This window comes from Anarrhichthys ocellatus, unplaced genomic scaffold, assembly GCF_004355925.1.
Source record: "Anarrhichthys ocellatus isolate YVR2014 unplaced genomic scaffold, GSC_Weel_1.0 scaffold15, whole genome shotgun sequence".
Taxonomy (NCBI): Eukaryota; Metazoa; Chordata; class Actinopteri; order Perciformes; family Anarhichadidae; genus Anarrhichthys; species Anarrhichthys ocellatus.
This window is the reverse complement of record NW_022280045.1, coordinates 210,446-226,941: the sequence shown is the minus strand read 5'-3', so window position 1 is coordinate 226,941 and position 16,496 is coordinate 210,446. Positions and strand designations below refer to the sequence as shown.

The 16,496-nt window shown below is 43.0% G+C and overlaps 1 protein-coding gene across 5 annotated transcripts in view; it reads left to right on the top strand.

Moving 5' to 3' along the window:
- ctnnd2b (catenin (cadherin-associated protein), delta 2b) overlaps positions 1-16,496 on the top strand; it is a 147,933-nt gene that overhangs the window by 85,446 nt on the left and 45,991 nt on the right. For 3 of the 5 annotated variants that reach the window (XM_031854782.1, XM_031854785.1, XM_031854788.1), the window contains 7 exons: positions 2,129-2,280; positions 2,531-2,704; positions 4,206-4,351; positions 7,526-7,773; positions 8,979-9,110; positions 11,501-11,744; positions 14,397-14,453. In XM_031854782.1, the coding sequence (XP_031710642.1) occupies positions 2,129-2,280; positions 2,531-2,704; positions 4,206-4,351; positions 7,526-7,773; positions 8,979-9,110; positions 11,501-11,744; positions 14,397-14,453 (1,153 nt within the window). The remainder of the gene's footprint in view (positions 1-2,128; positions 2,281-2,530; positions 2,705-4,205; positions 4,352-7,525; positions 7,774-8,978; positions 9,111-11,500; positions 11,745-14,396; positions 14,454-16,496) is intronic. The other 2 variants (XM_031854786.1, XM_031854787.1) reach the window with 1 other exon arrangement.

Sequence of the window (16,496 nt, the reverse complement as noted above, 5' to 3'; positions counted from 1 at the left end):
ACACACACACACACACACACACACACACACACACACACACACACACACACACATTCCCTCTCTCTGCCTCAGATGGATTCAGTGGAGCCTTCAGGTTTTTTTGCCATCTGAGCGATAATGTATTTATGAGGCCCCCTTCGCTTCCCTGAAGGCTCCGCTACCCACATGAAACGCACCTAAAGTGGCAAAGAAAACCTGCGGAAAACATCCCCTGGCTTTGTGCACGCAGCCGGGGTTTGTGTGCGCGAGTGTGTGAATCCATCCGAAGCTGGCGTGGAGTACAAATTCTTCCATTGCATCACGTGTTTCTGCACGCGCAAGACGGGCCTCTATGGCACACGGAGGCCTTGACCTAGTAAACACACCCAGCTTAATATCACATTTGTAAATAATGCACAGTCACCAGCAACACTGCCTACAGGAGCCATCCGCTGCACTTTGAGTCAACGTTTTCTCTTTGGTCGAGCCTCGTTTTTCCGACGCGCTCATCGGCGGTGACTCCGTTCGCCGGTGGCTGCTGACTTCTGTCCCTGCCATGCTGTTGATATTGACCGCCAGCACACTACGATTGCGCATTCTTCTCCGGTTTAACCATCACAAAAACAAGCAAAGTTGCAGCTCGTCTCGCGCGGCGCTCTCGCTTTCATTCTTAGACTGCTCGCAACAAAAAAAAAAGTGACATCAGTGGAGATTAAAGGGACTTTGAGAGTACGAATACTGAGCGCCAGCACTTTAGGTCTAGCTGGAGCTGATATAGTGCAGTAAAGTTTTCAGCAACATTTTGGGTAAAAATGAGTTTTATTTCTGTAATTAAAGCCGTTGATGTATATGTGTGTATATTTGGTGCCAATCAACAGTGTCAACTATGACATTACATTATTACAAGCTGACATAATGCACCCAGAGAAAAGAGATGACATCCACTCTCACACGGTGGCTGAGGCAAATAAGACATGTGAAATAAGACAAAGAGTTAATTTGAGTCATTCAGTGAGACGTTACCATTGACTGCCTGACTGATGTGATGGCTGACCAGCTGGTGCAGCTCACCGTAGGTGCAGGCCGATGGATCTCTGATTTGGGATGAATGTGGAAGTAACAGAGCAAGAGTTGTGGTACTAAAATAACAGCTCCACTGGAAGGTGTTACACAGCGGTGAATCAGCGATTCTCACACTTTCATTTTCCCAAAAGATGACATAAAGTGTAGAAGATGTGTAATGAGTAAGGGATCGGTATTTGCTCTGCTCAAAGAAAGAGAAAGACACCTTTAATGTTCTGTAAAGATACATGGGTGGTTTAAAGGAATAGTTTGACATTTTTTAAATAAAATGAATGTCTTTAAATAAACAACAATTTATAGTTACGTGTAAAGGCATAAATAACGCTCTTAAAAGAGAAATGTTTTTATTTTAATACAGACGATGAGAGAGCTTGTGTACTATTGGCCTCATTCTCCTCCTTCTGAATTATGCAGAGAAAATATGGAGTTGAGAAAGAGAAAATCCGGTAATGGGAGAGCGATAGAGGAAGTGATGGAGGCGGAGAGAGTGAGAAAGGTAGACGGAGAAGGAGTGAGTTTTTAAAATGGAGTTCAGGTGCAGAGTGAGATTCAAGGGTCACCGAGCAAGAGAGGAGGAGAGTGGAGAGGCTAGAGGCTGAAAAATACACGGAGGGTAAAAAGCAAATGGGTGTCTCAAAGAGGGCAATTCTATTTCATCTCTCCATCAACTGTTTCTTCTCCTCTTCTCTTCATTTCAAGGTCTGTTGCGAACCGAGGCAGTTAACTCTGTTGTACTCACATTCATTCACTTCCCGTCATCAAAAAAAGAAATGTATTGTATAACATATTGGACGTAAACTGGGTTACAAAACGCCTTCAAGGCCACAAACTGAATAAGTCCTGACACAAAGACGGACTGTTACAGAATCAAAAGTTACATAAAAGCAGCTTGATAGAAGTGAAACCTCTCCCACCCTGAACCCCGGCTCCTCTCGTCTCTCTTGAGGTCACAGAGAAGATACGCTTGTTGTCTCGCTGTGGATTATTTCTCCAGTGCACAGGCACTCTTTGTCCTTTTAATACTTTATGAACCTTTCCCTTCCTTGTCCTTCTCTCCTTCCATCAGGACAAGGACTTCTGTCCCAAAGCGCTTTGCAGCTCAACCACCAGGATGCCTATACAGCAGCTGGTTACCATAGTAACCAAGGGATGGCGCTTGGGGAACCGACCTCGGGCCGATGCGGGCAGGTCGGAGGGGCTGTTCACAGCTACAACCAGGTACACCTTTTTACAATTACTTAACACCTTCTCTCCTTTGTTTATTTTGTGTCCATTTAAAATGTTATCTCCCTCCCTCCTTCATTTCCTTCTTCTGGCTACTCACCCTCTCTCCTCTTCTTCATGCCTCTGTCTTCTGCTCTACTCACTTCTCACACACATTCCTTCGTACTTTCTTTGTCCACCACTCCCCCCCCCCCCACCTCTTGCCTCTTTTCATCCCCTCTCTCATCTCTCTCGCCCTCTCCAGGTGACATCCAACCGTGTGGCTGCCCACTTTGCGGGAACCGACTCTGCCTCCCAGTCCCAGAGAGACTCGTTTGCCCAGCTGGCCCATGGCAGCGCCTTCCACATGCCCGCTGACATCATATCTGCACCTGCCGGACCCCCCATGTATTACTCCTGCGCCACTTTGCCTGCTCAGGTACGAAATCCCTGAAGAGATTACTGTGATGCTCCTGTTGTCTTGAGGATGTTTTCTCCACTCCTCACTCCTCATCGCATCACCGTGCTACAACAAAGTGGAACCAAGGAGTTTTAGTGTTACTATGGGCCTGTTTTATTGCTATTATTCCTTATACATTTTTACTGAAGATTTTGAAAGGTTTGAAAGGTGGCTCTGTAAAGTTTGACATTCAGAGCTACAAAGGAGTAGTGGACAAAGTGTATTGTTATTAAAGCATACTGTTGTGGTTTGACACATATGTAGCACATGTGTTACGCTGGATCACCCCTGGAATCCATTTTAAAGGTTTGACAGCCAAATTTTGATCTACTTCACATTGAGTGAAACAACTTTTGTGGTTTTTGGACAGGCATCAATTGTACAAATACATTTCTTGAATAAACTGTGTGCAGCCAGGGACTGAGCAAGCTTTATTAACTTTCCATAACCCTTTAATGGATGAAATGATGTACAATTCTGAGAACATGAGCGGTGAATCTAACCAGACAGGTGCCCTCCTCTGCAAACAAGCAAGCTACGAGATTTTCAGAGCCACCTTTCGAACCCGGGGACAGTTACCATTTATTAGCCTAACAGTTTCCGTTAAGAAACCTTTTTTCTTCGTTTGTCTCCCAGACTTGTCATTTAGATCCATCATTATCTTACAGTACATGCGAGTCCCAGACTACAAAAACTGCAGCAAAGCGGTTATGGCTAACTCTTTTGTGCTTTGCTGGCAGATGTAAGAATCTGTAAACCACTTAACAAATACTGTAAGATAATGTCATGCTTATCTCACAGAGTGAACTCTTCCTCACACATAGTCTTGATTGGCAGAAGATCACACTGACTTAAACTGGTGGCAGATGCATGCTTTTTACTACTACAAACACATGGTACGTCAGTGTTTACTGCAGTGGTAGCCAAACCGTGCCGACTCTTCATCTATTCGACATTACCGCTCTCTAGGTAGCAAGTGAAGAAATAGCTCATCCTGCATCTTTCCCGCAATTAGTAGAATGGGTTTCTGAGATCAGACACCAGACCGGTTTTATATTTTGCCCTCTTAGGCTATGATTTACTATTTCATTGCTTCTCCCGCTGCACTGCGCTTCATTCCAGACTCCGAGTTTAGAGGTTTCGAAGAACACCGTGTAAATCTTTTCTTTGAATGAATCTAAACAGATTCACCTGCACCATTCCTCTGAGTCCTCAGCATCCTCTCTGCAGCACATGTTGACCACGCTCCAGACTACATGTTCATTTGGTTGTAAAAAGATCGGAGTCATCCCTTCATGTTTGGTCTGATGACTCCTCTTCATCAGGATTTTATCGCAGATTAGAGTCTCCCCTCTCCGGTTTTATCCAGCTCCGGGGGAGTTCATCTCTCTGTAAAAGAATGATACGAACAAGAAGAGTGGATGAATATTTAAAGTGAGTGACGTTCCTCTTTTAATGAAGCACAACTCCTCTGTTGCAGCGCGTGAGCTCCCCTCTGCAGGCGGTGGGATCCCCTACCAAGCTGCAGCGCCTGGGATCGGCCTCCTCCGACATGCCCAGCTATGCCACGCTACAGAGGGTGTCCTCGCCCAAGCAGTCGCCCGGTCGACTCGCCAGGTCCTACAGGTTGGTTAAACGTCCGCCCGGCCACTTGATTTAAAAAGGGGCTCATTAATGAGCTTGTGAGGCTTTTGCTGGTCCCAAAGCACAAAGGCCTGTGTCTACTGATCAATAACGATTACTTCACCCAGTGCTGAGATTTCTGGCTTTGAAAAGCAGTCTGTCTCACAACAACAATGCCCTGTTTGTATTAGTCAGGTTAGTGCTAATACTTAGGTAGTTGTACATCGTACTTCGTCATGCCTCCGTGGGCTGAAACAATTTTTTGTAGCGCTGCATCAAGCATTGCAACAGCTGTATTGTGAAATGTTTGTCTGAATATAGTGTGAACACGGTTAAAACGGTTAAAGCAAAGACCTAGAATACAAGTCTGGAGTCTGTATAGATTTGTTGGGAACGTAAAGGAGCGTGTTTGGGTTATCAGCATCTAAGAAACTAAATTATTGACATCAATAGAATTATTAATGTCAGTAACAATTATTAATGATTATTAATAATAACGGGGCACCACCCTGCGAACAGGGACCAATAACCAAACGATAAACTAAGTCTCATAATTAGTGTTCACTCACAATGTCAATAGTCTGAGTACTATTACACATTCAGAGTGAAAGTGAAGGTTTAAGTTCGAGCACAGACCACATATACAGCTATTATCACAATACACATGCACAAAGTAATCACAGACAGCTGCTCTTTAAAATATAACAGTTTATTACGTTCTAATACTAATGATCTAGTCAACTAATATCTAAACTAACAACAACTATACATTCATGAGCACGCTATCTAAAATCAACAGACTATGGAAAAGAGGCGGGGGGGGGGGAGGAGTGCATGTGTACATGTAGTGTGTGTGTGTGTGCGTGTGTGTGTGTGCGTAGGGGGAGGAGCAAGGGAACAGTTCAGCGACGCATGACGTAGTTGGGACGTCTCTCATGCGCGAGACTCAAAATGGCGGATAGCCAACAGGAGACCCGGCATCTATACGTGCCGGTAGCCGTTTAGCACGTAGCTACATTAGCTCAAAGCTATATGTGTGTGTGTGTGTGTGTGTGTTAGTAAAAGAGAAGGGAAAGGAACAAAACAAAATGAAATAAAACAAGAGATTAAGATCCTCTGCGTCGCGCTGGAGTACGGAAGATTGCTCTCTCAGCCAGGGGAGCAAGAACCGTGACTCTTTGTCTCAGCCGGCGGTTCTGACCTCCTGAACTGATGAGAAGCAACTTCGACCTCACTGCAGCTGTCTCGACACAAATCACGGTAGCATAGAATACACGGTAACTTCTACACAACACTAGCAATTTCAGGGATCGCCAGTGTCGGTGATCATAAAGCGTATACCACGTTATAAAAATGAATAGTACTTTAAGCACACAAACAAGATAAAATAAACACAAATGAAACTCTCTAACTCTGCCCAGAATCTATTTCACCTGACGGTACGATGCAATCGTGGTGATTGAGGGGGGTTCTTCTGAGGGGTTCTTCTGAGCTTCGGTGGGCTCAGGCAAGCGCGGCTTCGTGGATACAAACAAAGATAAAATAGATAGTTTGGTGAATTCGGCCAGCGAATATAAACTGTTAAACCTAGGTTTTGGTTAAAAAGGGAAACAACGTTGGTGTGCTCCCTAGCTCGACGGAGGTCGAAGGGAAAAAACGTTGAGGTGGGGGTTGCTGGTTGTTTTGTAGAAAGGTGGCTGAACCACAGGGGTCCTGGGGTGTCTTGGCCCTCGGCCAATTAGATTGCAGCGCTGCTTTCAGGTAACTTCAGGAACATATAGTTTTTTGGGCGGAGGAAACTCACACCCTAATGTGAATTTCTTCAGAGTTGGGGTTTGGTGCTCAAACTACAATCAGGATGAAACCTTTGCTTGCAAAAGACAAGGCCTGACTCTTTGTTCCACAGCACATGTCGAAGCCATATAGTCAGATTCCAACAGATTTCTGTCCCTCTACACTTTTCTAGTGCCTGACTGAATGCGTTGGGCTCACACATTACTGCACGGCAACTTGGAAATCTTTCAGAAAAATGCCGTTTCTCTAATGGGTCTGCCTCAAGTCAGTCAATTAAAGGCACTAAACGTACTGGTCGACGGAGCTCGTTGCATTGAATGGGGGGGGTTTAGTGCGCAACCTACACCCAATAAATCTTTGATGAATCTCCTGAAGCACAATATTTACATATTGGGACGACCGTGGCTCACTGGGTTAAGAGGGTTGTCTGGTAACCGCAGGGTCAATGGTTCGATCCTCGACTGGGATGTGTCATAGTGTCCCTGAGTTAGACACTGAACCCCGCGCTCCCCGGGTGCCTGTCATTGGCAGCCCACTGCTCCCTATATACAGGGATGGGTCAAATGCAGAAGGCAAATTTCGTGTATGTATATGACAATAAAAATGGCTTCTTCTGGTTTCTTCTTACATTAAAAAAGACAGACAGTGTTGAATCCATATGGAAGTATCAGATTGCTGCTTGTCCAGTCGTGACAAGCTCATGCTGCTTCGCTCGCTTCGATCATGCTGCTTCGCTCGCTTCGATCGAATATCGATCAAAACGGACAGAACTTTATTTTGAATTATCTTGGACATACGTCTGACATTGCGTGTCAGGCTGAATTTGGGGGTAACGTGTATAAAATAAATGTTTTTGAGTTTTGCAGCCATAAAGACAGGTTTGAATATTTTACTAAAGAGCTGGAACACGCTGATATAGAATGTATATGATGATGTCAGTGTGGAATAAAGTCCTATTTATAGTTCCTTCATCTATTATTCATCTGCCTGTGACCCCACAGTCTGTACGTGTGCACCATGTACCGTAGTAGTGTGGAGAGAAACACGTCCGCTGTCCGATGTCAGTGTTTGTTTTTTGGACTATATTCGCTCCTGAAGATGATTTAACAACCTTAAAGCTTCTTAAGGGGAAAACAAAAGGGGACAACTGTTTGTTCAAAAAGCACTTCAGCAAGTTAACATTGCACTTTGGTAAAGTAAAGAAACATACAAGAGAGAAATTTAAAAAAAGAATGGTCAAAATCAAAGGCTTTCAGATAATATGGGTCAAGCTCCAAAAAAGCTGGATTGTACATTTCCCATAATGCAGCTCAATAGAATCATTAATTAGTGCCTCCCTGGAAACCCGTAGTTCTGAAACTGTTCCATTCCCTCCCCCTGCAGCACCTCATCGCCCATCAACATGGTAGCATCGGGCGCCGCTGGCTCTTCCTCCCCCCTCCCCATGGCAGCCTCCCCAGGGGGGAACCACACCTCGTCGCCCATCCACCAGCTCAGCTCAGTGGTGGGCAGCTACGCCACCCTATCGCCCAAGCGCATGCTGCATCACATCGGAGGAGAGAGCTACAAGATTTCCCACGAGCTGTACGCCAACGCAACCCTGCAAAGGCCTGGGAGCCTGGCGGGTAGAGGTCAAGTCAACTTCATTATTACTTTTTTAATAGTAAACGATTAAATGGACTTTACTTGTAAAGCACTTTTCTAGTCTTCTGACCACTCAAAGCGCTTCAACACTACATGTCATCCTTCACCTATTCACACCCATGTGCAGGGACTACCATGCAAGGTGCCTCCTGCAACATACAACATTCACACACCTATGGGAGCAATTTGGGCTTAACTGTCTTGCCCTAGGACAAATTGACATGGACTAGCGGAGCCGGAATCCTCTGATTGAAGAACGACCCGCTCTACCACTGAGCCACTGTGTGGATTGAGAGATATGCAATATCACATATACATTTTGGGGGGGAATTGTTTATGTGAAATGTATTTGATATATATGTAGATGGTCCCAGTCAGCTGCTATAGAATAACATTTCATAAGTGCACATGTTAGCTAATAAACAAACTTATTGATTGTGTCACTTTTCTTTTTTTTCATCGGATTCCTGAACTTGGAATTGCTTTTAAATTTGTTTTAATACAATAGGGTCCGTGACATTATGATGGGTTGTCTCCAGGGCCCAACATGGCATTTGGGAGGCAGTTCCGTTATGTTTGTTCATGTTAGTTAAGGTCACTTAAACTCACTTTCCTTTTCATGTCTAATTGGTATTCATCATCAACATGAGCACAAGGATTCAAAAGAAAAGTTATTACCAAATATTTGATTAAATTGGCTTGAGATTTTATCTAAAATGTATTGGATTGCAAATGCACTGATGAATTATTAATGAAAAAGTTTCATTGTCTCCACTGAGCACCCTTACAAAAACAGTTTAAAGTGCCAGAGTTTGGCTTTGTTTTTGTCTTTTCAACAGGTGAATCTGTCATTTTAAAGTCTTTTATTTAGTTGCTCAGGTTAAAAGTGATTATTTTAAAAAGAGACAACAGCTATTGCCTGTATTATTTAAGTGTTATTACACATTTGTCACTTTGTCACACAGTATAAACAGATGCACATAGTAGCTTTGCATTAAACCCCTGCTCTATAGTGGGCCCTGTGGACTTGATGGGGCCCCTGGCAGGAATATTCTCCTCTGACGATATTGACTTGCTTGGCTCAGTGATCAACTTGCCAACCCCAGAGAATCTAAGTTATCCGTCCATCATCCATCCACCTATCCGTTCATCCGTCAGTACATCTAACCTCCATATCGCCTGTGCTCCCCAGGCTCCAGAGGCTCCTACAGCAGTCAGCACACTCACCTGGGTGCCGAGCTGCGACCTCTGCAGTCTCCCGAACACCACATTGACCCCATCTACGAAGACAGAGTCTACACCAAGCCCAACCTGAGAGGACAAGGTAAGCTGGGTCGGGGCGTGGTCGGCTGAAGAAAATAAAGACATGGGTTATTTATTTAAGGTGTAAAGGACTGTGTACAAATACAGAGTCTCCCAAAACTGTGTCCCAGAATGCCAAGGGAGTAGAAAGGAGGCGTTGGAGAGCCTGAGCCTGAGGGTCTGAGCGGAAAGCAAACATTTGATGGAAAGGAACATTCAAGGGAAGCTAAAGATTAAGTGGAACAGAAGAGATAGAAGGAACAGGAGAGGGGAAGGAACCTGTATTAACAAACATGAAAAAGAGCTTGAAATAGTCCAACATCAAAAATAACTGCAGCGTGCTGTAAATCACCGGACCTTATAAATTTAGTCAGAGTAGAAGAAGACGTCACATGACACACTGAATAAGTGATGGATTCAAAGGAATACTGTATAGCATACTGAGAGGTAGAACAGTAAAAGGTTTAGAAAGATGAGTGTTGTTCTATGTTGTTACATTAAAGGCTGAGAGATTTCCTCGTCCCATCTGATCATGTAGCGCTATTTACCCGATCAGGTAGGCAAATCCAATTGGGGTCTCAATGGCAATTTGTCTCTCAGTCACAGTCTGTTAACTAATTAGTTTCAAGGCTGAAAATTAATCTCAATTAATCCCATGGGCGTTAGCCTGGGCGCTTTGAAATCAAAGCAAATCGACCGTGTCCCAAAACGTTGTCGGCGCTGTGCTGCCGGTTTTCGGTCGCCCGAACGGTGTATGTTGCTGAAAAGAGAAAATACACACAGAGATATGAAATATAATCTACTTTTTTCACGAGGTTGTTCCAAAAGAGAGAGATTGAATTTATTAATTAAAACACACACACACACACACACACACACACACACACACACACACTGGTAGGTCACTTTGATGCGCCAAAATAACTCAATCATCATCTCCGGCTTTGTGTCAGTGAATGTAAGTCACGACAGCAGCACTCTGATCGTCAAATGCTGTTTCCTTCCTTCTTTTTTCTGTGCAACACAAAGTAGCTGTTGAAGCCTGACTATGTGTTTCAAGGGCAATTCAGAAAGTTTTCAAGATAAAGAACAGAGTTGGGAACAAGCAGACAAACACTTTACACCCGACTTCACATCACAGGTGGACTTCCTCAGGCCTCGTCAAGGCCCCTGCAGTTATGTAGTTATACACACACAGATGCACACACACACACACACATACACAGACTGACCCAACTAACCTCCCTCAGAGCGAGCCGGTGTCACACCAAACCCACTGTGTGTCAATGAGTTTTTTGTAATTCAATTAAATAAAGTTGGTATTAGCAGCTGAAGCAGAATACATACTGATATAAGAGCTTCAAAGAAATGCTTCAGAGGTGGAACTGGGTCACGTGACTTTAGTGTGACACATGAAATGTTTGACTCGATTCAGACTTGAGTCACACGTTTGATGACATTAGACATGCAACGCGACTTGGACTTCAACACCAATAACTTGTAACTTGTAACTTGAGCCTTTTGACTGGAGAATACTTGATGCCTTCCCCCAAGCCCCAAGATTAAAAAGTATTAAAAAGTGTTATTTAAAAAGTGTGCCATGAATCAACTCATTTCCCTTCACACTTAACTCCCAAGATCCACTTTGTTTGATCCAATCCAACAAACTCCAACCAAGTTGCAGGACAGAAATATTAAGAACTAAAGATCATTTTTTGTTGCCGTACAGAAATTATGCGTCAGTCAGCAAAAAAGAAATTGCAGTTTGCAAAACATGCAAGTCGAAAATTACGGCGACGCCAAATGGCATTACATTTGGCGAAGTTTAGGAATGTTTAGGAATCGAAACTCTGAATGTGGGCCGTGGACTTCCTTGTCTTGACTTGGGACTTGAGTTCAAAGACCTGAGACTTACTTACCCGGTATTCTGGCTGTGATTTTGAGGAATTCTTTTAATTTTAATCACCAACAGTTTTTCCTGTGATTATTTATTTATGTATTTATTTATTCATTTTGCATGTTTGTTTGATTTGACTGCTTTTGTCTGTTTTTTAAAAGATTACATTGAAAAATAACATAATTCGATGAGTTCACCTTGTCATCTGACGTTACACCACCTGTTGAGTTGTAAGTTGTCACTGCAGTTTTCCATGTTTATAAGCATGAGTGTTTTATTATTTTTGTATTTTTTGCTTCCTCCCTCTCTGCTGTTTTGTTCCATTGGTGCCGGTGTTTGTTGCTTTTATTCTCACCGCGTCCTTGTGTTCGTGCATCCTCGTGTTCGGTTCCGATTTTCTTCTTCCCCCTTCAACCCCGCCCCTTCCTCCGCTACATCACACCCAGTGGTGAACCAATTGTACCAAGAGGTCCTCAACTATCTGTTCTGTCCCTACTCTCCTCTCCCTGCTTTAGCCCCGCCCTCCCCCGGTGTCGACCCAATCCCCTTGCAGCGAACAGGAAGCCAGAGCGCCACGGGCACCTTTCAGAGAGGCAGCTTCGCCGCGGGAGGCGGTGCGACCGACTTCTCCAACCCGTACCGCACTCTGCAGTTCTGCCCGTCCACTGAGTCGCCTTACAGCAAATCGGGCCCCACCCTGCCCCCCGAGGCCACCTTGGGCCGCTCTCCGTCAGTGGACAGTATCCAGAAGGACCCAAGGTGAGGAGAAGCAAGACATATTTATGTCAAATCAGCTCTGGCTTGTCGATGAAGCCCTTTGTTCCGCTTTATCTTTTCCCTTTCCACTGAACTCACTGGGGGCCAGATTCACCAAATTAAACATAACTATGCAAGAGAGTGTAAATAATGTCAAAAACATGGAGACATTAAGCTGTAACGGTGAAAAAAAAAAAAGAGTTTGATTGAAATCTTCATAAGTGTGTCAACGTTTCCAAGTGACACCAAACAGTTTGAAGCACCTCAACAGGTAATTTACTGGTCAGGATCTGACGGTCCAGTGCAGTAAAAGGCTGGTTGAATCTGGGCTTTAGTATGAGGCACACATCACGCCACATCTTTCACTGTCCTCTCTAGTTTGCTTGGTGTCGGCGGGCTCGTTCACGCTGCCCTAACAATGCCTGCACACACCTCTCGGTCCAATTTAGAAGTTTGCTCCTGCTATTAGGAGTGGAGTGCTGCTCCATCAGTGACAATCAATCACATTCTGTGCAGTAGGTAGACAGAGTTAATAAGGGAAGTGCATGAAGTCTGAATTCAGGCCAAGAGAGCTCTGTGTCCAAGCGTGGATGCATTAAACTGAGGGAGAGAGAGAGCCAGTGACAGACCGACAAGACAAGAGTAAGAGAGAGACATACAGAGCCACCGTAACAGCTGGTTTTTTTTATCATTACAATCAAGTTTGAAATACTATTCCAATTGTGTCTTGGATTCTTCGTTCTTAGCCTCATCTTTCGGACTAATGACTGCACAGACGTAGTGTCACAGATGGAAGTGGCCTAATTAAAGTTGGAGTGTCTCCCTTTGTGACATTTCGGGTCAGGTGTAGGCAGAAGATATGTAGATATATCTTTTTTGTTTAAATGTACTATTTCTAATGAGGAAGTCACTTTTTGCTGAACATTTGGAAGCACATGCACATCTTCCTGTGTAGCTGGGATTGGCGACTTCTGTTGCCATTGCTCTTTTCTCCACCCATTGTCCAAGTGTTTCTTTCTCTGTGCACATTGCACCCCGCATCGCCTTGAGCTCCGGCATCATTGTTGTCTAGCTTCCAGCATCCACACATCTGCACTGCTACATTCAAAGGACTGCCTTGTGATGCATGGCATTGTGCTTTACCTTCACAACACACAGTCAGTGCTTGCACTGTATGAATAAGTAGGTGCTATACTTGAGTCCACATTGCGTTAAAGGGAGGGTCCGCCGAGATTATAAATATACAGTGGCACTCTGATCCTGCAGTTGTCAAATTTGACTGTTCACAAGCTCGCTGTGCTGCAAGCTATGATGTATTATCTCATATTTGTGTAAACAAAGAGACCAAAACCAACAATATGTTAGTCCATCTCTAAATACTTTCTGGCTTCCCTGTGGCCCCTTAGCCCCAAGCCTATTTGTTCCTACTGAAGACATATTTAATATGTTTTTTTCTTTCTTTTTTAAAGGCTGAGTTATTTCCTGAAACAGCTGGCCACTTTAGTTTTCAGCCAATGTTACTCAAAGGTACTAGTGGATATGTTGGGGACTACTTTCAGCTGCGGATTTATCCACATTTAGTGGGTATTGACAGCACCAGGACGGTGTATGCTGGATTGAGATAAACCACAGAGCCCATAAGAGGTCTATGGCACAGGATAATAAGATATTGGCCTATCGGGTTTTGGCTATAAAAGAAATCCTGTTAATAGGATCAATTCATTGTTGGTTTTGGTCTTTTCTTGGGATTTGTTGACAACAAGAAAAATAAAAACTATTATTTTACTTAATGATAAAAAAATAATAAAGAAGAAATCTATGATAAAAGAAGAAATCGTCGAATGAATGTGTATGACAGATGAATTTCAGTTGAGCAACCATTTATTCATCATTTGCCACCACTCAGTTAATGTGTGAAAAAGTAGCTAAAATGATATATTTAGATATTTTGTATGTTTAAATTTAACCATCACATAACAGGCTTAGCAGGTAAGCTTGTCATTTACTCACCATTTAGCTTTGCTGGTACAAATCCTGCTTTTCTGAGATAAAGCTTTCAATCACTTTCAATCACACAAAGGAAAATAAATTACACATGAAGGATTTTGTCATCTATATCCAACAGCTGGGTTGACTAACGGGCCAACCTTGTAATAACTTGATGTGTTCCCCTAGGTTTAACAAGGAGGTTCAAGTAGGGCCTGTGCAGGTAAACCTGATCGTTTGAAACCTACAGTAAATCAGATTTTCTGCTTGCTGCCTGAAAGTACTCTGATAATTACCTCTGCAATTTAGTATTTTGAAAATGCTCCACTATGCAGCACCAGCCATAACCTAAACACTTTGGTGTGTGAATATGGACAGATCAAGGCGGTACTCGGCGTTTTTTCATTTAATTTTTTATCCTAAGACCCTCTCTTTACCCAACATATCCACCATCTCCCCATCACCTGCTCTAAGTGCATGCCCTTCACCCTGCCCACCTTCTCCACCATTGCCTGATAACCAGATGTTGAGAGACAAAGACGAGTCTAGTGGCTACATATTGATTTCTATTTACTACTCATCACTATATGACTATTATTGAATAATTTGTTGCCAGACAGCCAACAAATACCTCTCTCTTGTTTCTCTCTGCCTGTCCCCCCTCGATAGGTACGATCCCGAATTCCTTGTGTGGAATCAAAATCAAGCCGAGCAAAGAATGACAAAGTAATCCAACTATTTATTTATTCACATACATTCTGTCTATCTATCTTACCTTTGTCTCATTCACTGAATCGTTCCATGTTCCCTATATGACGCCAATATCAGACACAGATGTTAATGTAGTGGGCACATGACATTTCCCATTTGTATTGTCACCCATTTAGTGCTTTATTAAACAGGTCACTTTTATTTTAGCGTTACATGAATTCTAAATTGGAGATGAGATCAGAGGACTGGCTTTCGAAAGCTATTCGCATTCGTCATTACATAATATCAGAATGGCATCCTCTGTGAGCAGAGAAAGATGTTGCAATCTTTAGAAATATTGCAAACTGTAGCAATGTGGCTTATCAGAGCCTCTGTTATTTAGAGTGTAAATATTCCTCATTCTCTCCTTTGGCTATCCACCAATCCCTTCATCCATTTCTCTATCTGTTCATTTATTTGGTCATTCATTTGTCTCCATTGTCTGTCTCTCCTGGTGATTTCTGAACGTTCTTTGTGGTAATTGTAGTCATATACGTATCTTGCCCAGTGTTCATTTTGGCTCCGGATTTTGATCTTCTGGTCTTTGATAAAAAATAACATTTTCGTAGTTGGTCCCCGTGGTTTTGTTGCTGCTTCTTGTCTAATTTTAGTGGAAGTGTGGTTGCATTTAGTTTGTAAATCGTTAATAAAAATGTTCCATCCAAGAACCTGTATAGCTAACAATAGAGAAACATAATGCTGGCAGAAACATAACATTAACTAACATTAAATACTGGCAAAGACATAATGTTAGCTAAAAATCGAGGCAGAAACCTAACATTAGCTAACACAATTGACAAGTATATAACATTAGCTTATAATACTGGCAGAAACCTAACATTAGCTAACTGTTTTGGCAGAGATATAACTTAAGCTAACAATACTAGCAATGGCAATCCATTAGCAAGCATTACTGGCAGAGAAACAAAACTAGTTCACATTAAATAATGGCAGAGATATTAGGTAAGCTAACATTACTAGCAGAGACTTGACATTAGCTTATTGGCAGAAACACAACATTAGTCAACAATAGATACTGGCAGAGACATAATGTTAGCTTACAATACTGGCAGCAACATAGCATTAGGCAACCATATTGGCAGAGACATAACATTACTGAAATAGATGCTGCTAATGCTACCTGTGGTACAACAGGTCAAACAGCTAAATACATATCCGAGAAAGCGATTTATGGCAGTTAAGAGGATACTCTTTTACAAATTAGGAATTTCAATGTGTGAATGATTGTTTTGTTGTTATTAATTTCTAAAAAAAAAATGGTAGGCTTCTATGCTGATGTTATAGCTATCGTTATCAAAGGTCTTGTCGTCCTGGAAAAAAGGTTGTCGCTGAATGTTTTCAAAATCAAGGCTGGGCTTGTGTCCTCCACTTTATAGAGACGTACACTCAAATCAACACTCAAATATGTGTGATGAAATAGAGTGGATAGACTCTAGGTGGGGATGGAAAAAAAGTAAAATAATGTATTGCACCTATGCTGTTCTCATCAGCACAGTAAATAGATGATGACTAAAGAAGTGTGGTCATTTCCAGCGTCTGCAGCTGGCTCCTTATTGACACCTCTATCCTGTAAAGGCCTCGAACAAACATCATTTAGGAGATTTGTTCAGCCACACACTGTCACAATCTGGCAAATCAAAGCACCGTTACTGTGGAAACGGCCTCTTATGTCCTCCTTCAGGCTGCCAACAATTTATGGAAACCTTCCCGTTAACACAAAGAATGATTTGCACAAGACAGGATCCGACCCGATCATAAAAGTGCCTCATTTGATTTCATGCTCATAAGCACTGCCAGAATCTCTGATCCATATTCAGCCACAGGGTTGAGATAGACTCTGTGTGGTGTGTGTGTTTTTTTTATCAGCTCCGCCTGACATCTCCTGACCTTTCGTTCATCTCTACCAACCTCAGTGGGCCAGTCAGTCAGCCATGCTATCACACCCACAAAAACACACACACACACACACACACACACACACACACACACACACACACA